Raw genomic sequence first — 22,784 nt, 5'->3', positions numbered from 1 at the left:
GCTGAGCGCCCCGTGCCCGGCAGCGTCCACGAGTACCGGCTGTCCAGCTGGCTGGGCCAGCAGGAGGACATCCACCGGATCGTGCTCTACCAGACGGACAGCACACTCACACCCTGGACTCAGCGCTGCGTCCGGCAAGCCGACTGCGTCCTCATCGTGGGCCTGGGCGAGCAGGAGCCTCTGCTGGGCGAGGTGAGCTGGGGGCCTGGGCCCCTCCTTCCCCTGGACCCCCTTCTCTGAGAGGACGGGTAACGAGCTTCGGGAGCGCAGCACTGTGCCCCCGCCAGTGTTCACACAAAGCCTCTGTCCTTGGTGGCCTCTCGTGGACTCGGAGCCCTGGTTTATTTTTTGTGCTTTTTACAGCCTATGTGTCAAGCACCCTTTTCTGGGTTTCAAGTTTTATAACAATGCCCTATTTTTAAAACTCATTTAGTTGTTTGAGAGACAGAGTTCCCATCCACTCGTTCACTCTCCAAATGCTCATTGCAGGAGCTGGGAGCTCAGTCCAGGTCTTCAAGAGCCCGGCCAAGTAGACCGTCACCATTGTCCCCCCAAGGTTCACCCCGGCAGGAAGCTGGAATCAGGAGCTGGCACTGTGGCGTGGCAGGCTAAGCCTCTGTCTGCAGCACCAGCAGCCCATATGGGCACTATTTTGAGACCCACCTGCTCCAGTTCTAATCCAGCTCCCTGCTGATGCACCTGGGAAAGCAGTGGAAGATGGCCCAAGTGCTTGAGCCCCTGCACCCAGGTGGGAGGCCTGGAAGAAACTGGAGGCTCCTAGCTTCAGTCTGGCCCAACCCTGGCTGTTGGGGCCATTTGGGGAGTGAACCAGCAAATGGAAGACATCTCTCTCTGTCTCACCTCATCTCTCTGTAACTCTGCTTTACAAGTAAATAAAAAATATGCTGGCGCCATGGCTCACTTGGCTAATCCTCTGCCTGCGGTGCCAGCACCCCAAGTTCTAGTCCCAATTGGGGCGCTGGGTACGAGTCCTGGTTGCTCCTCTTCCAGTCCGGCTCTCTGCTGTGGCCCGGGAGGGCAGCAGAGGATGGCCCAAGTGCTTGGGTCCCTGCACCCACATAGGAGACCAGGAGGAAGTACCCAGCTTTTGGCTTTGGATTGATGCAGCGCCGGCTGTAGCGGCCATTAGGGGAGTGAACCAATGGAAGGAAGACCTTTCTCTCTGTCTCTCTCTCACTGTCTAACTCTGCCTGGCCAAAAATAAATAAATAAATAAATAAATCTTAAAAAAAAAAAAAAAAGGAACTGGAGCCAGGAATTGAACCCAGGCACCTGTCCACTCCCAATAATGCCCTATTTTATTTAATGTTTACTTGTTTAGTTTTTATCTGTTTGAAAACAGAGGGAGAGGGGGAGAGAGAGAGAGAGAGAGAGAGAGAGAGAGAGAGAGAGAGAGGTATCTCCCATCCATCGGTTCGCTCCCTGAATGCACACAACAGCCAAGGCTGGGCCAGATCAGGCTGAAACCAGGAGCCTGGAACTCCATCGGGGTCTCCTCCATTGGGGTCTCCTCCATCGAGGTCTCCCCATGGGTGGCAGGGACCCAGTACTTGAGTGTCACCTGCTGCTTCCTAGGGTGCATTAGCAGGAAGCTGGGTCAGAAGTGGAGCAGCCAGGACGTGAACCTGCGCTCCCATCCAGGGAGCAGGAGTCCTGCTCCACCACGTCTGCCCCCACGTTGCCCTATTTCACGTGGCTGTGAAGTGTTCTTTTTCCCTCCTCCATGTCGTTCCCTCATGTTTAAGGTTGCTGAGTTTGTGAGCACGGCGCCATCTGCTTTTGCTTTTTCCGCTGGTGGTCCGGGAAGCTGTTTCTGGGTGGCGAGCTGTGTGCAGGGTGCCTTTGGGCACCCACATGGCAGAGCCACTGACTTCAGAGGGGGCAGATGTCACCAGAATGCTTTCCCCACTGCGTTTGAATTGTCCCTTGCTGCGTGGCTACCGGGGAGGCCGTGGGCCTGCAGCCTTCCCAGCATGGTGAGCAGGACTAGAATGTTCACCTCGAGTTGGCTTTCCCAGCTCCCTCTGCTCCCTGCTCTGCCTCCTCACACACCTCTGCCTGCCTGCCTAATCCTGGGGCAGCTAAAAATGGCTCCTCTCTGATGTGTGCTCCTGTTGTGCAGGGTGACGCTCCTTCCCAGGGTGAGTGTGCGTGTGCTCCTGTTGTGCAGGGTGACGCTCCTTCCCAGGGTGAGTGTGTGTGCTCCTGTTGTGCAGGGTGACGCTCCTTCCCAGGGTGAGTGTGTGTGTGCTCCTGTTGTGCAGGGTGACACTCCTTCCCAGGGTGAGTGTGCGTGTGCTCCTGTTGTGCAGGGTGACGCTCCTTCCCAGGGTGAGTGTGATGTGCTCCTGTTGTGCAGGGTGACGCTCCTTCCCAGGGTGAGTGTGATGTGCTCCTGTTGTGCAGGGTGACGCTCCTTCCCAGGGTGAGTGTGTGTGCTCCTGTTGTGCAGGGTGACGCTCCTTTCCAGGGTGAGTGTGATGTGCTCCTGTTGTGCAGGGTGACGCTCCTTCCCAGGGTGAGTGTGATGTGCTCCTGTTGTGCAGGGTGACGCTCCTTCCCAGGGTGAGTGTGCGTGTGCTCCTGTTGTGCAGGGTGACGCTCCTTCCCAGGGTGAGTGTGATGTGTGCTCCTGTTGTGCAGGGTGACGCTCCTTCCCAGGGTGAGTGTGCGTGTGCTCCTGTTGTGCAGGGTGACACTCCTTCCCAGGGTGAGTGTGTGTGCTCCTGTTGTGCAGGGTGACGCTCCTTCCCAGGGTGAGTGTGTGTGCTCCTGTTGTGCAGGGTGACACTCCTTCCCAGGGTGAGTGTGTGTGCTCCTGTTGTGCAGGGTGACGCTCCTTCCCAGGGTGAGTGCGTGTGCTCCTGTTGTGCAGGGTGACGCTCCTTCCCAGGGTGAGTGTGCGTGTCTGTTGTGCAGGGTGACGCTCCTTCCCAGGGTGAGTGTGATGTGTGTTGCTGGGGCCGCACTCCAGCAGCAGAGAGAGGAGGCCTCTCCCACCCCCAGCTCCCAAGCAGCACGCGGAGCGCAGTCGTCTGCTCTCAGGCCCTCTGTCCTGCCTGGGCCTGGGCCTAGGCCTGGGCCTGCGCCACTGACCCTAGGTCTGTTCCTACCAGCTGGAGCGGATGCTGGAGAACTCGGCCGTGAGGGCGCAGAAGCAACTGATCCTGCTGCACCGGGAGGAGGGCCCGGCACCCGCCCGCACCGTGGAGTGGCTCAACATGCGGAGCTGGTGCTCAGGTCACCTGCACCTCCGCTGTCCACGCCGCGTCTTCTCCCGCAGGAGCTTGCCCAAGCTGGTGAGGCCCGGCGGAGCAGCCCAGCACAGGCTCCTGGGCTCCTGCCTGCCTGCCCCGAGGCCGTGCCATTTATTTCCTGAACACCTAGGGTGCTCTTTCTCTCCCTGATTCCCCAGCCTCTGAATTCTCGGGGGCCTCCTCTTGCACGCATGTGCTGGCTAGGAGCTTGTCCTCCCTAGGGCTTGACCTTTGGGAATCTCATGCCTGAGCCCTGCAGATAGGACGAGGCCCAGCATGGCGGAGGCACGAGCAGAGAGAGGCCACCATGGGCCAGCAGGCCCTGAAACACAGGCCTGACAGCAGGGTGAGGGGCAGGCACTGAGGTGGCCTTGGGGTGCCTCGTCCTTGATCCAGAGGCGCCCGCTCGGTAGGGTGCCTGCAGCCCTCCCCAGCACCGCAGCCTGCCCGGACCCACGGCATGGTGGATAACGTCCTCGTGGCTGCTTTCGCCTGAGCCAGTGCGCACAGGCTTACTGTCCCCAACGGGGGCCCCGGGGACAGCTCTGCGGAGCTGCGTGGTCTCCAGTGCTGGGTGGCACTCACTGTCTGCCGACAGCTTCCCCCAAGGGAGCGGCCCCACCTGGGCGCCAAGGTGCTCCCAGGACCTCGGTTCAGGTATAGAAGCGCAGCAGTGCAGACAGGATGCAGGGGTCGGGGGGGCGCCCTGCACCAGCCCTGCCCTCCGCTGGCCCCTCTCCCAGGCGGAGATGTACGAACGCGTCTTCCAGCGGACCCCAGACCGGCACTCGGATTTCTCCCGCCTGGCACGGGTGCTGACGGGCAACGCCATTGCCTTGGTGCTTGGGGGAGGGGGAGCCAGGTGAGTCCCCGCCCCCAGTGTGGGGAGGCAGTGACGGGCACCCCGGAGGCAGGGCACTGCGAGGATGCTGATGTGTGCCGGGCCGGACCGCACCCCTGACCAGGCGTTGGAAGCACTGGCACGGAGGGCGCCTCTCATGCCCGCTGAGGAGCACCGCTGCCTCCGCCTCTGGCTTGCCTGTCAGCCACCGCCCCCTCCTCTGAAAGTGCTGCGTCCTTCCCTTTGCCCGTCTTCCCGCCAGGCTCCTGGTGAGCTTCTTCCCGCTTTCATGCTCGCGTTGTACAGCAGCGATCTGATCTGCTCACGAAATAGCAAAGCTTTCTCCAGCTCCTCCGACTGTGAGTTCCTTAAAGCACCCTTAGCCCAAAGAATTCCTGCCCTGATGGCATGAGTGCTCACCACCTTCTCCCAGACCTACAGAGAGGTTTGCAGGGGGCAGAAGTGGGGCCCGGAGCATCATGGGCACAGTGAGGTGAGGCAGGTGCCTGCAGGTGAACCATATGCCAGAGGGCAGGTGACGACTGAGAGCCAGGCCGGGGCCTCCTCATGGGACAGCAGCATTGCCCGGGGAGGAGCCCTGTGTGTGCTGAGGCCTGGCCCCGCTGGACCCCAGCACGAGCTGGTGGACAGGATGAGAGCTAAGCCCACTGGCCTGGAGACCTGAATGTAGGGGCCAGACCGCCTGCGGGCCCCGCCTTGGCTTGAGAGCCTCAGAGATGCAGGCTCAGGGGAGGACCCAGGTCTCCTACGTCCAGGGCAGTGAGTGGCCCAGGGCCATTGGGCCTGGTTTTCAGGCCAGGTCTAGTGTTTTTAATCCAAGAGTGGTTTTAATCAGGGCGATACTTGGAAGCTGTGTGGTAGCAACCTCCTCCCACCATGCCTGCCCCAGATCCAGCCACTCCCTACATTTTCAGCCATCTGCCCCTTCTGGGTACCAAAGCCATATTCTCATTAATGTGGGTTTTAAGTTTTACTTGGTGACTTTCTAACCCCCTTGAACACAGAGTCTGTCTCTCCATCTGTATCTGTCTGCAGTCTACACATCCATCATCTGTCTGTCATCCATCCATCACCCCTGCAGTGCCCATGCGTGTCTCCCTCCCTCCCACTCCACTCTAGTGTGGTGTACCGCCAGCCAAGCCACTCACTGCACACACTGTTACTCTAAGCCATGCCACATACATATCGGGTCTGCATCCATTCCCTGGGGTTAATAAGTGTTGGGTTTTCCATTTGCTCACTTTTCTGGGTGCTGGAAGCACTCAGACACACCAAGCCGCCTGTGTTTATCCTGCTCAGGAGTTCTTGTCCCTGAGGCCCTCTGGCTGCCCCAGTCTCTTTTGCTGGCTTTCTAGAATTTTCCCTCACCTCTCCCGTGTTCAGTTTCATTTCCTGCATTCTGTGTCTTCCACTTTCTTAACAGAACACTCACTTTTGTGAATACGTAGTCATGCAAATGTCCTTGAGATGCATGGGAAGTAAAAGTTTTAAGACCATGCATGTCAGAAGTCCTCATGTTACTGTCATTGATGATAGCTTTGCTGGGTATGGAATTCTAGATGGGATCAGTTTTCCCTGGGGATTTGAAGGCGTGAGTCCATTGTCTTGCTGTTGTGGACCTTGTGAGAAGTTCCACTGGATTCTCAAGTCCTCAGAAGTTCTCTGCAGGTTTTTCTGAGAGTGTCCCTGTGTGCCTGATGGGGTTCACCCCTCGTTCCCTACACTGGACTCCCCGTCAGCCCTTTCAGACCTGGGACTTGTGAACTCCTACTCTGGGAAACCTTTTATTTTCAAAAATATTTACCTCTGCCTTTTTTCTCTTCTCTCCCTTGAAGTGTCTCGTGGTAAGATGCTGGCTTTCCGGATAGACCCTCCAGTTCCGTCTTTCCCCCCTGTTCCCACATTGGCCTTTTTGCTCTGCTGTCTCCACGCATCCAGGCAGGGTGGTGATTCTGTGGGGGTTCTAGCGGCAGGACTTGCTGTCCACCTGGTTGGCCCACTCCACGGGGTGTCTCCGAGACGCCCCTGTGCCAGTGTGGTATCACTGAGCAGGGTCCCGTCACACCCCCGCTGTCCCATCTGCTCTTCCTGCTGGATGTTGGTTTGTTTCATGTTCTGGTTATCACCAACAAAACCGTTACAAGCGTTCTTATACAGGTCTTCCGGTGAATGGATGTTTTCTTTCCTCTCGTGGTGGGGCGGTACATTATCTCTCTTGTGCCTGACCTCACGCGCCAGCCCAGCCAGGGTACGAGCCCTGCTGGCTCTGGGCACTGTCCATGTTTTAGACTGCGGACGTTGTGGTGGGTGTGGTGTCACCTTCTTCTCCTGGGCTTCGTGTACCTGCTCCTGTGGCCTACACAGCTCCCGCCGGCGGGACGGTGCTGGTATTCTCAAGCTGGAAGAGCGCCGTGTGCACTCCGTCTGCAGGTGTCCTGCGACACCCACTTCTCGCCCATCCTGTCTCAGGCCTGGGCCCCCATCAAGTCTTCAGATAGCTGTCTGACCGTATGAGCAGCGAGTTTCCAGTTCTGTGTGGCTGTCACTTCTGCTGTTTTGTTTTTCTTTTAAGATTTATTTTATTATTTACTTGAAACTCAGAGTTACACAGAAAAAGAAGAGGCAAAGAGAAAGAGATAAAGAGAGAGAGAAAGAGAAAGGTCTTCCACCTGCTGGTTCACTCCCCCAGATGACTACAACGGCTGGAGCTGCACCAATCCAAAGCCAGGAGTCAGGAGCTTCTTCTGGGTCTCCCACGTGGGTGTAGGGGCCCAAGGACTTGGGCATCTTCTACTGTTTTCCAAGGCCATAGCAGAGAGCTGGATCGAAAGTAGAGCAGCCAGGACTTGAACCGGCACCCACATGGGATGCCAGCACTGCGGGTGTCAGCTTTACCTGCCCCTAAGCATGGAGATTTTAAAGCTGAGCCCTGATATTTGTTATCTGGGTTTGCTCTGGTCCATTTCCATTGTCTGTTTTCTGGCTTCCTGTATCACGATGTAGTAGTCATTGTGTGAGAAAACAGCAGCAGTAATTCGAGGTCCTGGACGGTGACTCCGGCGGGTTGCAAAGGTGCAGGCAGACCTGGTCTCTGAGGGCAAGGCTCCGCCTGCCTCCTGGAAGTTGCCCTCAGGCCTCTGCCGAGAGCCATCCCTCCACAGAGCCCTCAGCTCCAATGTCCCCTACCCTACCTGTGTCCAGCAAGGCCCTGTTCAGTTTCCCAACCTTCTGGACACTGTTGGGGTCAGCAGATTTTGCAGGTAGAAAAGGCCAGATGCTGGCCTCTGGGGACACCCTTGTGCCATCTCAGCCCCTCCAGGAAAAATATTTAAGTTGTGTACAAACTCCCTGAGTGCTTCCTGGCCTCATTATCTGTGCAGGGCTTGGGCACTGGGTTGCCCTGGGGTCTCTGTGGGGCACAGCCGGGGGCTGGTCCCGGTGATAACATTCACTCCTCACGTGTTCCTGGCTGGTGCAGAGGCTGTGCCCAGGTGGGCATTGTCAGGGCCCTGGCAGAGTGCGGCATCCCCGTGGACATGGTTGGAGGGACATCCATTGGGGCCTTCATGGGCGCCCTGTACTCCGAGGAGCGCAGCTACAGCCAGATGCGGATCCGGGCCAAGCAGTGGGCTGAGGTACGCTGTGGGGGCTGGGACGGCATCGGGACCCTTGGCCTCTGGCTCTGGGGGCCTCAGGAAGGGGAGCAGGGGCTGGGTTGTAGTGGGAGGCGTGGTTCTGTGCCTGGGGTCTGAATGATGACACTGGAGGGTTGTGTGCAGCTCGCAGCCCTGGAGGCAGACGCAGCCATCATGCAGGGCCCCAGGGCAAGGCCCCCAGACCCGTCAGGAGCAGCAAGGAGTGAGGGGAGGCCAGGGCCAGAACCTCTCCTGGGGTTTGCCTCAGGAAGCTGAGGCATGGCGGTGTGGGTGGTGCTGGGGCAAAGGCTGCTGGGAGTGGGGGGGGGCTGCTCTGCTGTCAGTCTGCCCCACGCTCCTGGGGCACAGTGTGAAATGCAGTGGGTGGGACGGTGCGGGCCCTGGTGGTGGTAGGAGTGTTGCAAGTATCTGTGTCCTTCAGAAAGAGCAGACTTCCTGAGGGCACTGCTGCTGCTCCAGAAATGGTCACCTGGTTACCCCTCAAGGTGGCTGCCCAAGAGCGGGCACCACTGCCCAGAGCTGTGTCCCAGGCTGTGTCCACTGGGGCAGAGGGCAGCTTCAGGAGAACTCAGCCCCAGGCTGGGGCAGCCCCCTCTCTTCCCCTTCCGTCCAGGCTGGTGCTGGGGCAGCTGTGGGGGTGCTTGAACTCAGGGCCTCCCGGCATCGGGGGTGTCCCCATACCAGGGAAGTGTAGTGGTCCAAGCTGTCCTGGGCCCCACTGTCCAGCAGCACCCATCAACTGAGGGACTCTTTGGTCTGAGCACATGGGCCTGTCCTGGCTCCTCCCCACCCCGTCCGCTGCAGGCTTGGCGTGCAACAGCAGAAGGCCCTTCCTCCCCTTCCCTGCTCCGAGAGTCAGAGGCCGGCCTTGAGGCCAGGCATGCTGGGAGTGAGGCCACTGATGCATGAGGCCCGCCCACCACAGGGTCTGCTTGGCCTCCATCCTCATGAGGAAGACAGGCCTAGGTCCCACCCAGAAGGAGCCACTGAGGGAGAGCCGGGCTTGGGCAAGATCCCCGCAGCCCCCAGGGCCCTGATGGCGTGTCATCACACTGGGCCTCACTGGTCACCAGGGCCAGCCTTGGGGCTCTGACCTCTCCTCACCACTCAGCATCCCACCTGGGCTCCCGTCAGTGAGCAGGCAAACAAGGAAGCCCCAGCTAGCTATAAGGGCTGAGTTGGAGAGGCCCACAGGGTCCCTCAAGGGCCCCAAGGGGTGGGCCATGTCCCAGCCTCCAGGCCCCGGGGGCTCCACCACCCTCTGCCACCTTGTGCTCGGGCCCAGCTGCGGGTCCTGCGGTTGAGCTGTGAGTCAGCAGCGGCCTCTTGTGCCTGTAGGACAGGACGTCGATAGTGAAGACGGTGCTGGACCTGACCTACCCCATCACGTCCATGTTCTCGGGTGCCGGCTTCAACAGCAGCATCTGCAGCATCTTCAAGGATCGGCAGATTGAGGTGCGTTCCACAGCAGGGACCCCCCACAACAGGGCTGCCCTCGGACCCCCACAGTGGGAGAAGAGGCTGAGCCTGTCCTCCCCACAGGACCTGTGGCTCCCCTACTTCGCCGTCACCACTGACATCACGGCTTCTGCCATGCGGGTGCACACGGATGGTAAGCCCCACCCTCCACACCCTGGGCCTGGTGGCTGCTGGGAGGCAGTGGGCACAGGCAGATCTATACTCGGAGGACAGGGGGAGGGACAGGGCCTGGAGCTGAGACCCCACGGCTGGGAGGGGCATTCGGGGCAGGAGGAGGAGGAGGAGGGCACAGCAGGGGTGCCAGCCTGGTGCTCTTAGAGGAGGTGGGACCTGTCCACTCAGGGACTGACCAGATCTGATGCAGGGGACAGCAATGGTGCCCTGCCTGCCCCTCCTCCCACTCGCCCACTCTCCCCTCCAGGCTCTCTATGGCGTTATGTGCGTGCTAGCATGTCCCTGTCGGGCTACATGCCCCCACTCTGCGACCCCAAAGACGGACACCTGTTAATGGACGGGGGCTACATCAACAACCTTCCAGGTACGCGGTGGCGACGAGTCCACCCCAGCACGGCCCAGATGCCTCAGCCGCTCCGCCCCGTGGCTGCCTGCCACAGCCGCCTCCACCCTGGGAAGGCTGGAGTGATACACGCTTTTCTTGGTGTGTGCCAAGGGAAAATATCATGCTGGCGTCAGAGCAGAGCCTCGTACAGCCCAGAGAACACACGCACGCACACGCCAGGCCACAGGTGCTCTGTGCTCCCAGCATATGGCTCTGCCTGTCAGCCCCGCAGTGTCCAGAACAAAGGCCAAGTAGAGAACCCGGCAGCAATTAGGCCCCATCTGTGCTCACAGCCAGACCTTAATGCCTGCAGGCGACAGGTTTGCTGCCGGCAACGCCACACCTGTCACCTGTTGCACATGTGATCGGAGGCCAGCATACAGTTCCATGTACACGTCTGCCCGCAGAGCTGGGCACATGAGGGTGGAGAGGAGATCCAGGGCCCCTGTTCCAGGCCTTGAATACCAGGGAGGCAGGCAGTGCCCTGGCCCCACCCCCCGGCTCTGTGTGTCCATCCTGGGTGATGACCACAGCCACCTCTCATACCCAGCGGATGTGGCGAGATCCATGGGGGCAAAAGTGGTGATTGCCATCGACGTGGGCAGCCGGGACGAGATGGACCTCACCAACTATGGCGACGCCCTGTCGGGGTGGTGGCTGCTGTGGAAACGCTGGAACCCTTTGGCCACGAAGGTCAAGGTGGGCACGTCGCCTGCGGATGGGGTCACTCCCCTGTGGCCTCTTGCTGCAGCCCCCTTGCCCTCTGTCCTGAGTCCAGCAGGTCTGGGGTCATCCCTGTGCAGGCTCTGAGGCCCAGTCTGGGGAAAGGGAGGACAGTGCGAACAGGCAGAGGGGCTCACAGCTCACCAGGGCACACCAGGATGGGGGGAGGCCTTCAGAGCCATTGTGCACCCCGGGCTAGCACCTGGGACAACAGGGGCAGAGGCGGGAGACTCGGCGCTGTGCCGGCAGGTGCTGAACATGGCAGAGATCCAGACCCGCCTGGCCTACGTGTGCTGCGTCCGGCAGCTGGAGACAGTGAAGAGCAGTGACTACTGCGAGTACTTGCGGCCCCCCATCGACGGCTACGGCACCCTGGACTTCGGCAAGTTCAACGAGATCTGCGTGAGTGCCCCTGGCTGCCGGGACGGGCATCTCCGTGGGGGCTCCCCGCACCTCCCAACTGCCCTGGGTGTTTGCAGGAAGTGGGGTACCAGCACGGCCGGATGGTGTTTGACATCTGGGCTCGCGGTGGCGTGCTGGACCGGATGCTGCAGGACCGGCAGGGAGCCAGCAGGAGACAGGCCTGCTCGGTGAGTGCCCGTGTCCCCCGCCTGCCCCCAGAGGCGCTCTCAGAGGGGGCACGTGGAATCACCACCTGCTGGCCTCAACGCAGACCCTCGCCTGCCCCAACGCCTCTTTCACTGACCTCGCCGCGATCGTGTCCCGCATCGAGCCTGCCAAGGCGGCCGCTGTGGACGGTGAGTTGGACGCCAGGGCGAGGGCCTGCCCTGCTGAGGGTGATGGCGTCAGCTGACGCCACGTGGGGACGAGCGGGGCCCCATCTGCTCTCAGGCACCTGTACTTGGGCTTCACCGGCTAGGAAGCTTGACCAGTGCTCACCGCATTTTGCCTCTGGCCTGCGTTCACCACACCTTAGAGCTGGGGGGAAAACCACCCCCCAACCTGAGCCAGCAGGAGCTGACAGGGAGGAATGGCCAGCTCTGTCCCCAACAAGGGTCCTGCACCAGCTGGCGGCCCACAGCCTCCCCATGAAGCAGAGTGGGGCCCTGTGGCTGCCCCAGGCCCTGCCCTGCCTGCATGGGCCAGGCGACTGGGATGCTGTGTGGGGTGGGTGGGGGGTCTTGTGCACCCCGTGTCTGTGGAAGACCCAGCAGGTGTCCGGCTTGGTAAGGCCCACAGTGGACAAGCGGGTCCCAGCTGCTGGGCCTGCCTTGCTGGTGCACCGGCAAGTGCTCTGTCCAGTAGTCCCAGGACAGGTGGCTTTGGTGGCAGTGCAGGGAGATCAAGGGCTGAGGTCTGTGGCTCCTCCCTGCCTCTGGGTTTCACAGCCGCTGTCCCCCTCTCTGCTGCAGACGAATCAGACTACCAGACTGAGTACGAGGAGGAGCTGCCCGACGTACCCCAGGATGCATATGCGGACTTCCAGAGCACCCGCGAGTGGGGCTCTGACTCGGTGAGCTTCTGGGCCCCGCCCCACCCAAGGCATTGCTCCCCGCAGGCCCTCGGGGTGCAGCCGCCCAGCTGCGCTGCACCCCGACCACCTGCTCTGTTTGCAGGAAGATGAGCTCTCACCTAGGCATCGACACCCAGGTCTGGGTTCCCCACAACCTGCCCAGGACTCATCAGGCCCCTGGCTGATGGCCTGCCCTGGCACCTGAATCCTGCGTCTCCCCAGGGAGACCGAGGCCCTGGCAGCTGCTGAGGCCTCCCCTCCCTGAAGGCCGGCCAGGGAGTCCAGCTCTCCTGGGGCCCCCCGGGGCGGGGCCGAGGCTCCTCGGCTTCTTCTCACTCTGGCACCCCCTGCCCATCCACAGCACCCTGGGGCTGTGCCAGGCCCCCGCGGGCTGAACTGGCATCAATAAAGGTAGATGAGACTACGACACGTCATCCCTGTGCAAGGTCACTGCCCGCGGCCCGGTCGTCTCCCCTCTTCCAAGGCTGGCAGGGTGGTGCCCAGGGTCTGGATGAAGCTGGGGACCCCCCCCACGCCCGGATGAGCCCCTCAGATGCCCAGGCCTCGCTCACCCTGGATCTGGTCGGGTGCTGACCTAAGTACTCCTCTGGGAGCAGGGGACCCTGTGCTATAAGAGCGGGACCCCACCCTGGGAGGCCCTGGGCCCCGGGGCCTTGCAGTCACCTGACCTCAGGCCTCAGTTTCTCAGCTCTGCGGCCCCGCCCAGGACCACGCCCTCCCGTGACGTCACGGAGGCGGAGCCACCGCCCCCGACCGGGCCGCTGTCTCCGCGGCTGCCGGTGCTGCTGCTGCGGGACACCGAGTGCCCGGCGCTGCCATGCAGGGCCCGGGCCCGACCCTGGCCGCGAGCGCGAGCAGAGGCACGACCCCCGGCGCGGCGAGGCTGCCCCGGCGGAGGCGGCGGGCGCGGGGCGCGCTCTGAGCCGGGGATGCGCCGCCGCCTCGGCCATGGGCGCCGCCGCCTCCAGGAGGAGGGCGTTGAGGAGCGAGGCCATGTCCTCGGTGGCGGCCAAAGTGCGGTGAGTGCGGCGGCCGGGGCCTCCCCGTGCTGGCGACCCCATCCCACAGCAGACGGGGCGGGGGGGGGGTGGCTGAGCGGGAGGGGACTGAGGGCTTCGGCGCCGCCAGGGTTCGTGCAGCTCCTTGCGGCCCTGGGTTGGGGTCTGGCAGGTGCCGGAGGCGGGGCTGCTGCCCTGACTGTGGCCGGCCCTGTCCACCCCACAGAGCAGCCCGAGCGTTCGGAGAGTACCTGTCCCAAAGTCACCCTGAGAACCGGAATGGCTCAGGTAGGGGCGCGGGAGGCAGTGCCAGGGTGGAGTCCGAGGCCCCCCCAACCCGCGGACGCTGCCCCCTGCCCCAGGCCAGGCGCAGGCCAGGCTGTGCTGCTGTGCGTGGGCCCCGATGCCCTGCTGGGCTGCTTCCTCATCCCCTGCCCTCCCTGGCCCAGAGCCCCCGAGGAGCTGGATCACTCATCACCATGGCACCCACCCAGCCTGGGCCGTTGGCATGGCAACAGGCCTCCTGGCACCCCCAGGGCTGGCACCACTGTCTCCGAGGGCCAGCTGGCTGGGGGGAGGGGAGGAGTCGGCACCAGGCTCGCGGTGCTGTTGCAGCCTGGGGGGTGGCCTGCTTGTTCCCACCCCCATCAGACACGCAGAGGTCGTGTGGCGGACGCCCTGCTCCCAGCACAGACAGGAGGGATGAGGGGCGGGCCAACACTTCTCAGAAGGCGTCAAGGCCTTGGGCTTGGGCAGCCTGAGCCCCCAGGCAGGCCAGGTGCCTGTGGGATGTTCCCTGCCCGCAGTGTGCTTAGACTGGGAGGCCGGGCCAGCAGGCTGCAGGCTCACCTGTGCCTCTCCCCCAGACCACCTGCTGGCCGATGCCTACTCTGGCCACGACGGGTCTCCTGAAATGCAGCCAGCCCCCCAGAACAAGCGCCGCCTCTCCCTTGTCTCCAACGGCCGCTACGAGAGCAGCGTCTCAGAAGAGGGGGTCAGCGGGAAGCAGGCTGGCGAGGGCCCCCAGCCCCGTGTGTACACCATCTCCGGGGAGCCCGCCCTGCTGCCCAGCCCGGAGGCCGAGGCCATCGAGCTGTCTGTGGTGAAGGGGCACAGGCAGCGGGAGCGGCACTCTCACCACCACAGCCAGCCCCTGCGTGCCAGCCCCGGCAGCAGCCACGAGGACGTGAGCAGGCCCTGCCAGAGCTGGGCGGGCAGTCGCCAGGGCTCCAAGGAATGTCCCGGCTGCGCCCAGCTGGCCCCCAGTCCCTCTCCTCAGGCCTTTGGCCTGGACCAGCCGCCTGTGCCCGAGGCGTCTGGCCACCACAAGAAGCTGGAGAGGATGTATAGCGTCGATGGAGCGTCTGGTGAGAGGCCTGTTTCGGGCAGGCGTGGGCGGGACCAGCTAGCATCCCGGTGATCGGCTGTGACAGCAGCAGCCACCGAGGCTTGGAACAGCTGAAGGGGTGCCCAGATCCCAGTGTGCAGCAGCAGGATGGGCCCATGGGGTTCTGCCTCCCCCTCCCTCCCTGAACCATGGCCTCCGGCAGCTCCTCCACACACACCTCTGTCAGGCCCCATGGTTGGCTTTGGCCTTGCCAATACCAGGTCAATCAGGGTGCTCCCCAAGAGGGGCTAGGAGGGTCTTGGGGATGCCAGCAGTCCTGGCCCATCAGAAGGCGAGGCTGCCTTGGGAAGTGCCCTGGTCCCCTCCCCATGCCCGCTCTGCCTGCCGGCTGCTCTGGGCCTCAAGGAAAGGATGTGGGGGCCCAGAAAAAGCAACAGCCCTCAGCAAGGTGGGCTCCACCCTCAGTGCAGACCTCCAGTTTATCCTGGAGGGGGCCAGGAGGGGGAGGGTCTGGCCAGGCTGACATCCGAGCCTTGGGGCTCCAGGCGCCCCTGGAGAGACTTGCTTTCTGTGGCGCGCCCTTCATGCCAGCCAGCTGGAGGGCTCAGACAGCAGCCCCAAGGCCTGAGGGTGTGACCTGAGCCCCCGCCCACCCCAGCGGCTTTCCTCCTGTCCCTTGTAGATGACGGCCCCATCCGCACCTGGTTCCCCAAGGAGAACCTCTTCAGCTTCCAGACAGCAACCACAACTATGCAAGCGTGAGTCGTGCACCCACTCAGGATAAGGGCCAGGCCACCTCTTCCTGGCACGCAGGAAATGCTGACGAGCCTTTCCTGGCCTCTGAGCAGCCCCGGGCACCCACACGGTGCCAGGTCTGCCGGGCAGGGCAGGCTGAGGCTCCTCCCCTCTGCCGGTGTCCCTGCTCTGGGGACCTGACCCTGGCTGCAGTGGGTGGAGCCATCAGTGGGGTGGAGCGGGGGAGGTTCTCCTGCCCCTGCCCCACCTCCTGGCCCTGTGTCTGCCTCTCACACCCGCCGAAGGGCAGCCTCCTCCTGGTTCCCGTGTGCCACAGGTGGTCACAATTTAGGGGTCTTTACCTTTGACCTACATCGGGGTTTTCTGTCACAGGGCTCCTTCCAGGGACGGACCTTTGCTGCAGGGGCCCCCATGCCCTAGAAGCTCCGCAGCTCTCTCCTACCCCCAGGCTCAGGCTCCTGTCCCAGAATGCTCCTCCCTCTTCCCCCCACCCCCAGCCAAGCCTGGCCAGGGCAAAGCACCGGGCACATGGGCCCAGTGGCCTCAGCTTCCACTGCCCTTTTGGGACTGGCACATGGCACACTCAGTTGGTGGCTGGGGTGCCGTGAGGGACCCTCCGAGTCACTGAGCAGCGGGGGCCCTGTGGGCTGGGGGCTCAGGGGAGGCACGGGGCTGAGGCTCATTGTTTCTTCTCTCTCACGCTCTCCCCTTCCCTTCCCGCCTCCGTCTTCAGCATCTCGTAAGTATCCACGAGACTGCCCCTAAGGGCACAGCGGCCATGCCTGGGGGGGTCCTCCCATCCCCAAATAGGTCTGGTCAGTGCTGTGCCTGTGGGCCCGGCTCCCGGCAGGCACCAGGCCACAAAATGGGCGCGCGGGAGCCGGGCCTCGGACAGAGCCAGGCAGGCCGGACACCCACTGGGCCCTCTGCTTGTGCCTCTGTCCCCACGTCTGTGTCCCTCCTGCCTCCGGCCAAGGGCAGTGCTGACTTGCGGCGGTTTCCCAGGGTGTTCAGGGGCTACGCGGAGAGGAAGCGCCGGAAACGAGAGCATGATTCCGCGTCTGTAATCCAGAGGTAGGGCCTGCCAGCCACTTGCCACCAGGGTCCCTCTCTGGTCTGTGCTGGCCTGGCCTGGGCCTGCCCTGCCACAGCCCTGAGGGGGGAAGGGTGAGGCAACCACTGGCCTGGCCCTGCTCTGGTGACTTGGCAAGCAGGAGAGCCAGGTGGCGGGCCCCACCTTGGAGGGTGCACTGACAGTGGAACTGTGCCGGCTGGCCCACTGGTTTCGGCCTGAAGCACAGAGCCTACGCACCCCCGCCCCAGCAGCCTGAGATGTGCGGGGGAGGGGGATTTGTTGTCCTGGGCCTTGGGCCTCCGCGGGCACACAGTTTGGGGGAAGAAAGGACCTGCCTCCTCCGTGGCCGGGGGCACAGTAGGGAAGGAGCTCCCGCAGGCTCCACGCCAACCTGGGGGTGTGCAGAGGGGACAAGGGCCCCAGCGCTGGGCAGGTGGCAGCTGCGGAGGGGTCACCAAGCGTGGGAGCAGCTGGGCTGCTCGTGGACAGCCTCGGGGGACGCCCTGGAGGGGTCTCAGGAGTGGTGGAGGGGCAGGGCTTGCATTTGCCCCGGGCGGTGGGGGAGAGCGTGCAGGGGTGCTGGGAGGGTGTGAGCTGAGCACCGGCCATGTCCTGGGCCCACCAGTCATGGCCCTCATCAGCCGCCATGCTTCCTCCCCCAGGAACTTCCGCAAACACCTGCGCATGGTCGGCAGCCGGCGGGTGAAGGCCCAGAGTAAGTGCCGGGCAGGGGGTGCTGGGCGGCGCTGCGCTTGGCCGCAGGGGGCTTCGCGCGCTGCTGGCAGCCCTGGACGGTGGGTCTGCGGGCGCCTCTCAAGTTCCGCCCCTACCTGGTCGGCCTGCAACCCGGCCCCACCGCGGCACCCGACCGCCCCGCAGCCAGCCCAGTCTTCCCGCTCGGCCTGTGGGCTCCCCGGCCACGCCCCCGCAAGGCCCCGCCCCTGCTTGCTAACAGGGATTTTGCGCCCGCCCTGCAGCGTTCGCTGAGCGTCGGGAGCGGAGCTTCAGCCGGTCCTGGAGCGACCCCACCCCAATGAAAGCCGACACTTCCCACGACTCCCGAGACAGTAGGTGTCCCAGCGCCTCCCCCCCCCAGCTCCCGCCCAGGCCCCTGAGTCCCCCCAGGGCCGCTGGGCGTCTGTGTCTTTGCTCCCAAGCCCGTTCACCTGCCCAGCAGTGCTGGGCAGGGCATCCTGGGGGCCGTGGCATGCTGAGCCCCACCCCCCACCCCGGCCCCTCAGGCAGTGACCTGCAGAGTTCGCACTGCACGCTGGAGGAGGCCTTTGAGGACCTGGACTGGGAGACAGAGAAGGGGCTGGAGGCTGCGGCCTGCAACACGGAGGGGTTTGTGCCCCCCAAGGTCATGGTAAGGCCGGCGCAGCGCTTGCGGGAGGTGCCCTGGTGGAGGGGCTCCCCTTCTGAGAGCCCCAAGACCAGGTCCGCAGGTGGCTCCGGGCGCGGTGCGGGCTGGGCCCTGAGCTGCCCTCTGTCTTTGCCAGCTCATCTCCTCCAAGGTGCCCAAAGCCGAGTACATCCCCACCATCATCCGCAGGGACGACCCCTCCATCATCCCCATCCTCTACGTGAGTGCCCCCGCCTCCTCCCCACAGAGGCCCTGGCTGCCTGCGGTGCCCAGAGCGCCCTGACATGGCCCTGTGGCTATGTCTGTCCCCAGGACCACGAGCACGCAACGTTCGAGGACATCCTGGGTACGTGTCCCGCTGACCCCCAACTCCGGGCGCTGGGCTGGGAGGAGGGGCCGAGCTCACACCACTCTGCCTGCAGAGGAGATAGAGAAGAAGCTGAACACCTACCACAAGGGGGCCAAGATCTGGAAAATGCTCATCTTCTGCCAGGTGGGCTCCTCCCCATCCCACCCTGGGGGGGCTGGGGGTGTGTGTCAAGGGTGTGTGACTGCGTGTCAGTGTGTGTGAGCACAAGTGTGATGTAAGTACAGGTGTGTGGCTGTGTGTGTGCAGGTGTGAGTGCAGGGTGTGACTGAGTATAGGTGTGTGGCTGTGAGTGCAGGGTGTGACTGAGTGTAGGTGTGTGGCTGAGTGTAAGTGCCGGTGTGTGAGTACAGCGTGTGAGTATGAGTGCAGGGTGTGACAGAGTCTAGGTGTGTGGCTGTGAGTGCAGGGTGTGAGTGTGAGTGCAGGGTGTGACTGCAGGTGTGTGTGAGTGCAGGGTGTGACTGCAGGTGTGTGGCTTTGAGTGCAGGGTGTGAGTGTGAGTGCACGGTGTGACTGCAGGTGTGTGTGAGTGTGGGGTGTGACTGAGTGTAGGTGTGTGGCTGAGTGTAAGTGCCAGTGTGTGAGTACAGCGTGTGAGTGTGAATGCAGGGTGTGACAGAGTCTAGGTGTGTGGCTGTGAGTGCAGGGTGTGACTGCAGGTGTGTGGCTTTGAGTGCAGGGTGTGAGTGTGAGTGCACGGTGTGACTGCAGGTGTGTGTGAGTACAGGGTGTGACTGAGTGTAGGTGTGTGGCTGTGAATGTAAGTGCAGGTGTGTGAGTGCAGGCTGTGAGTATGTGAGTGCAGGGTGTGACTGCAGGTGTGTGTGCAGGTGTGAGTGCGGGGTGTGACTGAGTTTAGGTGTGTGGCTGGGTGTAAGTGCAGGTGTGTGAGTGTAAGTGTGTGGATGTGAGTGTAGGTGTGTGGCTGTGAGTGCAGGGTGTGAGTATGTGAGTGCAGGGTGTGGTGTGGGCATAGGTGTGCGAGTGTGAGTGCAGGTGTGTGTGCAGGGTGTGACTGAATGTAGGTATGTGGCTGAGTGTAAGTGCCAGTGTGTGAGTGCAGGTGTGTGGCTGTGAGTGCAGGGTGTGACTGCAGGGTGTGGCTGTGACTGCATGGTGTGACTGCAGGGTGTGGCTGTGAGCACCGGGTGTGAGTGCAGGGTGTGAGTATGTGAGTGCAGGGTATGACTGCAGGTGTGGCTGTAACTGCAGGGTATGGCTGTGAGTGCAGGGTGTGCAGGTGTGTGGGTGTGAGTTCAGGGTGTGAGTATGTGAGTGCGGGGTGTGACTACAGGTGTGTGGCTGTGAGTGCAGGGTGTGGGTGTGACTGCAGGTGTGTGGCTGTGAGTGCAGGGTGTGGCTGTGAGTACCGGGTGTGACCGCTGTGAGCCTGTGCAGCCGCACCCTGAAGCCCTGACCTTGGCCTCTTTCAGGGAGGTCCCGGACACCTCTATTTGCTCAAGAACAAGGTGGCCACCTTTGCCAAAGTGGAGAAGGAAGAGGACATGATCCAGTGAGAGGGGCCGGGGCCTGGGCTGGGCGGCTGGAGGCAGAGCCTGGGCCCCCTCCTGCCACAGAGATCTCTGGTTCACCCGGGGTCCTGGCTGAAGCCCCTGTCGCGCCCCCTCCCACCAGCTTCTGGAAGCGGCTGAGCCGCTTGATGAGCAAGGTGAACCCCGAGCCCAACGTCATCCACGTCATGGGCTGCTACATCCTGGGAAACCCCAACGGAGAAAAGGTGAGGCCCCTGCCCCTTCAGCCCCGGGGAACCCTGTGCTGTCCAAGCCAGGCCTCCCACCTCCCCACCCCTGCCCCTTCAGCCCCGGGGAACCCTGTGCTGTCCAAGCCAGGCCTCCCACCTCCCCACCCCTGCCCCTTCAGCCCCGGGGAACCCTGTGCTGAGCCAAGCCAGGCCTCCCACCTCCCCACCCCTGCCCCTTCAGCCCCGGGGAACCCTGTGCTGTCCAAGCCAGGCCTCCCACCTCCCCACCCCTGCCCCTTCAGCCCCGGGGAACCCTGTGCTGTCCAAGCCAGGCCTCCCACCTCCCTACCCCTGCCCCTTCAGCCCCGGGGAACCCTGTGCTGAGCCAAGCCAGGCCTCCAACCTCCCCACCCCTGCCCCTTCAGCCCCGGGGAACCCTGTGCTGTCCAAGTCAGGCCTCCCACCTCCCCACCCCTGCCCCTTCTTGCAGCTGTTCCAGAACCTCAGGACCCTCATGACCCCCTACAGAGTCATTTTTGAGTCCCCCCTGGAGCTGTCGGCCCAAGGTGAGTGAGCCCATCCTGGGGCCCAACTTGGGCGCGATGGGGCATCCCCGAGGGGTGGGGTCGGGGGTGCCCTGGCCTGAGCTCCAGGCCCCGCCCTCTCCTGCCCAGGCAAGGCCATGATCGAGACCTACTTTGACTTCCGGCTGTACCGCCTGTGGAAGGGCCGCCAGCACTCAAAGCTGCTGGACTTCGACGGCGTCCTGTGAGGGGCACGGGCCACCGCCGGTCACCGCCAGGCCACTTCTCTGGACCGGGGAACCTGGGGCTGGGCCGGCCCGCATACCCAGGACCCCGTGGCTCTGCTGCTCCCCAGAGCCGCTTCAGGGACCCTCAGACACTGCTCAGGTTCTCGTGGGGTCTGGTCCTCACTGCACGGACAGGCGCAGAGGCCACAGCCCCGGGGGCCAAGGGGGATCTTGCCCTGTGGCCAGTGACACTGGGCCGCCAGGCCCCGCCCTGCCCTGCCCTGCCTCGCCTGGAGGCTGCAGCACTGGGAGTCCCCTCCCTGGGGTTCATAGAATAAGTGCAATTTCCTACCCCGAAACAGTCCAAGGGACGCAGCGTTACTCGTCAACTAGTCGAGCACCGAGCTACTAGTTCCCACGTAGACAGCCTGGCCCAGCGGCCACTGCTGTTCAGCTCCCGTGCCCTGCCCTCAGCCCTGCCCTCTCTGATCACCAGCACCAGGGCAGCCGTGTGTGGTGCCGGCGCCACCGTCAGTGCCAGGTCTGATCGTCCGCTTTACTCTTCTGCCGCCCCCTGCTCACTCTGACCTCAGCCGGCCCAGCAGGGGCGGCCTGGGCAGCAGGAGGGCCAGGCTCGGCTTTGCCCTTTGCAAAGGCTCTGGGGACAGCCCCTCCCCATCTTTTTGAGCCCACCCAGCTGTCGCGTTGCTGCTGTTGAGTTCAGCTTTGGCAGCCTCGTCTGGAGGCCGGGTCCCAGCACAGGCCGGGGGTGGGGTGGGGGGTCGGCCGGGGCTGGCCTGGAGGGTGCACACCGTGAGCCCCGTTGCTGGTGGACTGTGGGAACCCCTGGCTGGGCAGGGCTCGTGTATATAACTGGGGCTTGGGGGCAGGCCCCCCTTTCACAGAGCCTGGGGTCCCAGCCCAGGGAAGGGCAGGGGAGGGGGCCGGGCTATGGACAGTGTACGATCCCCTTAGAGTGACCATTAAACCTGACCCTGCGCTGCGGCCACTGCCTGGGTCTTTCCGCTCCATGCCCTCTGGGGACACACTGGTCAGGTCTCCGCTGCATGACAGTGGGGGGTGGGGCGTGGTCCTGGGTGGCCCTGGAAAAGGGGGTCTGGAGGAAGCAGAGAGCCCCTGCTCACCACCTCTGCCCCCACCCCCCCAGGCTACCCTGTATTTGTGGTCATCCGTGCAGCCACAGCTCAAAGCCAGGGAGCGACCCCGGGGACAGCTGGTCCTGCCCGCAGCCTTAGCTGTCCTGTGTCCAAGCTGCTGCTGAGCACAGCCAGGCCTGGCTGCCGGTGGTTCCTATCCCATGGCAGGGCTGGAGCAGCAGGTGCCGGCTGGGCCCATCTTCCGCCATCAGGGGCTGAGGGCGGCCACCAGTGCCCAGTATGGGCAGGGCCCGGCAGGCTTGAGGCCAGGGCTGAAGAAAACAAGGAAGGAGCTTCGTGGGGATGCACACCCTGTGGCTGCCTCCAGCTGCTTCCGGGGCGTTCCTCGTGGCCCCAGGGAGAGGGAGAAGTCCAGGTGCCAGTTAAACTCCAGACGTCGCCTGCGTGCCTGGACTTGGGACGCGTGCCCCTTGAAAGCGACTTCGCGGAGTCATGATTGTGGTGTCTGCTTCCGTGAGAGAAGTTGCCACCCCTGGAGTGCAGGGCCGCCCTCAGGGCCCCCACAGGCCCCACACTGTGTCACTTAGAAAGCACTTTCGTGTCACCTACAGTCCTGAGCTCACAGCCCCGGGGCAGCTACACACCCTTTACCTGTCCCCCCTCAGTCTCCCCCAGCGGGACCCCGCCCCACAGTCCTGGAGCTGACTGGAGCAGGCGAGGACTGGAGGGAGGGCTCCTGTGTGCTTCCAGGGTCCTGTTCCACGCCCACAACCAAAACCCAAAGACGCCCTGAACAAGCCCAGGGCAGACGCGGGGCAGCAGACGGCCAGGCTCCAAGGCAGGCCAGGGAGGATGGCTGGGGGCCACCCTGCGGCCACACCCACGTCCTTGCCTCGACTAAATGAACACAGCGGCCATGAGCAGCAGGAAGGAATCGGCGCTGCTTGTGTGGGGCGGAGGATTGGAGTCCTCCCGTCCTCGCGTGTGGAGGTGGTGTTTATTGATGAGAAAGCGACAGTAGGGAAATGAGCGAAGAGCGCAGCGACACTCGGAGAGCAGGAAGCCAGGCGGCCGCGGGGCCCCTTTGGGCGTCAAGGGGGAGCAGCCGTGAGTGTGGCCGCCTTGGTGTTGCTTTGGCACGAGTTTCCAAGGCTGCTCACACCCTGTGCTGTGAGTGCGACCTGTGCGGCCCCAGGAAGCAGTCTGGTAGAAGTTGTTAAAATAAACAAGACTGAGAAGCTCACATGCCCG

At 63.2% G+C, this 22,784-nt stretch overlaps 2 protein-coding genes across 7 annotated transcripts in view; both read left to right on the top strand.

The window, feature by feature from the left end:
- PNPLA7 (patatin like phospholipase domain containing 7) overlaps positions 1-12,860 on the top strand; it is an 84,205-nt gene extending 71,345 nt beyond the window's left edge. For 2 of the 6 annotated variants that reach the window (XM_017339067.3, XM_051838877.2), the window contains 13 exons: positions 24-192; positions 3,138-3,320; positions 4,022-4,140; positions 7,619-7,775; positions 9,135-9,251; positions 9,339-9,408; positions 9,697-9,813; positions 10,385-10,533; positions 10,807-10,959; positions 11,037-11,147; positions 11,231-11,315; positions 11,931-12,031; positions 12,135-12,465. In XM_017339067.3, the coding sequence (XP_017194556.3) occupies positions 24-192; positions 3,138-3,320; positions 4,022-4,140; positions 7,619-7,775; positions 9,135-9,251; positions 9,339-9,408; positions 9,697-9,813; positions 10,385-10,533; positions 10,807-10,959; positions 11,037-11,147; positions 11,231-11,315; positions 11,931-12,031; positions 12,135-12,236 (1,633 nt within the window). In that variant the 3' untranslated portion in view covers positions 12,237-12,465. Of the gene's footprint in view, positions 1-23; positions 193-3,137; positions 3,321-4,021; positions 4,141-7,618; positions 7,776-9,134; positions 9,252-9,338; positions 9,409-9,696; positions 9,814-10,384; positions 10,534-10,806; positions 10,960-11,036; positions 11,148-11,230; positions 11,316-11,930; positions 12,032-12,134 lie in introns of all 6 variants that reach the window. The other 4 variants (XM_051838879.2, XR_007916455.2, XM_051838876.2 and 1 more) reach the window with 4 other exon arrangements.
- A 5-nt stretch (positions 12,861-12,865) lies between these two features.
- Positions 12,866-21,420, top strand: NSMF (NMDA receptor synaptonuclear signaling and neuronal migration factor). The gene is made up of 15 exons (XM_051838880.2): positions 12,866-13,071; positions 13,277-13,338; positions 13,917-14,417; positions 15,081-15,156; positions 16,160-16,228; positions 16,892-16,944; positions 17,207-17,296; positions 17,471-17,595; positions 17,729-17,812; positions 17,905-17,938; positions 18,015-18,085; positions 19,396-19,475; positions 19,598-19,700; positions 20,155-20,230; positions 20,339-21,420. The coding sequence occupies exons 1-15, from the start codon at positions 13,001-13,003 to the stop codon at positions 20,434-20,436; spliced, it is 1,593 nt and encodes a 530-aa protein (XP_051694840.1). The 5' UTR covers positions 12,866-13,000; the 3' UTR covers positions 20,437-21,420.
- Positions 21,421-22,784: the final 1,364 nt, after the last annotated feature.

Source organism: Oryctolagus cuniculus, chromosome 1 (assembly GCF_964237555.1).
Source record: "Oryctolagus cuniculus chromosome 1, mOryCun1.1, whole genome shotgun sequence".
Classification (NCBI taxonomy): domain Eukaryota; kingdom Metazoa; phylum Chordata; class Mammalia; order Lagomorpha; family Leporidae; genus Oryctolagus; species Oryctolagus cuniculus.
Note: the sequence above shows the minus strand (reverse complement) of the source record. Positions and strands in the feature narration are given on the sequence as shown.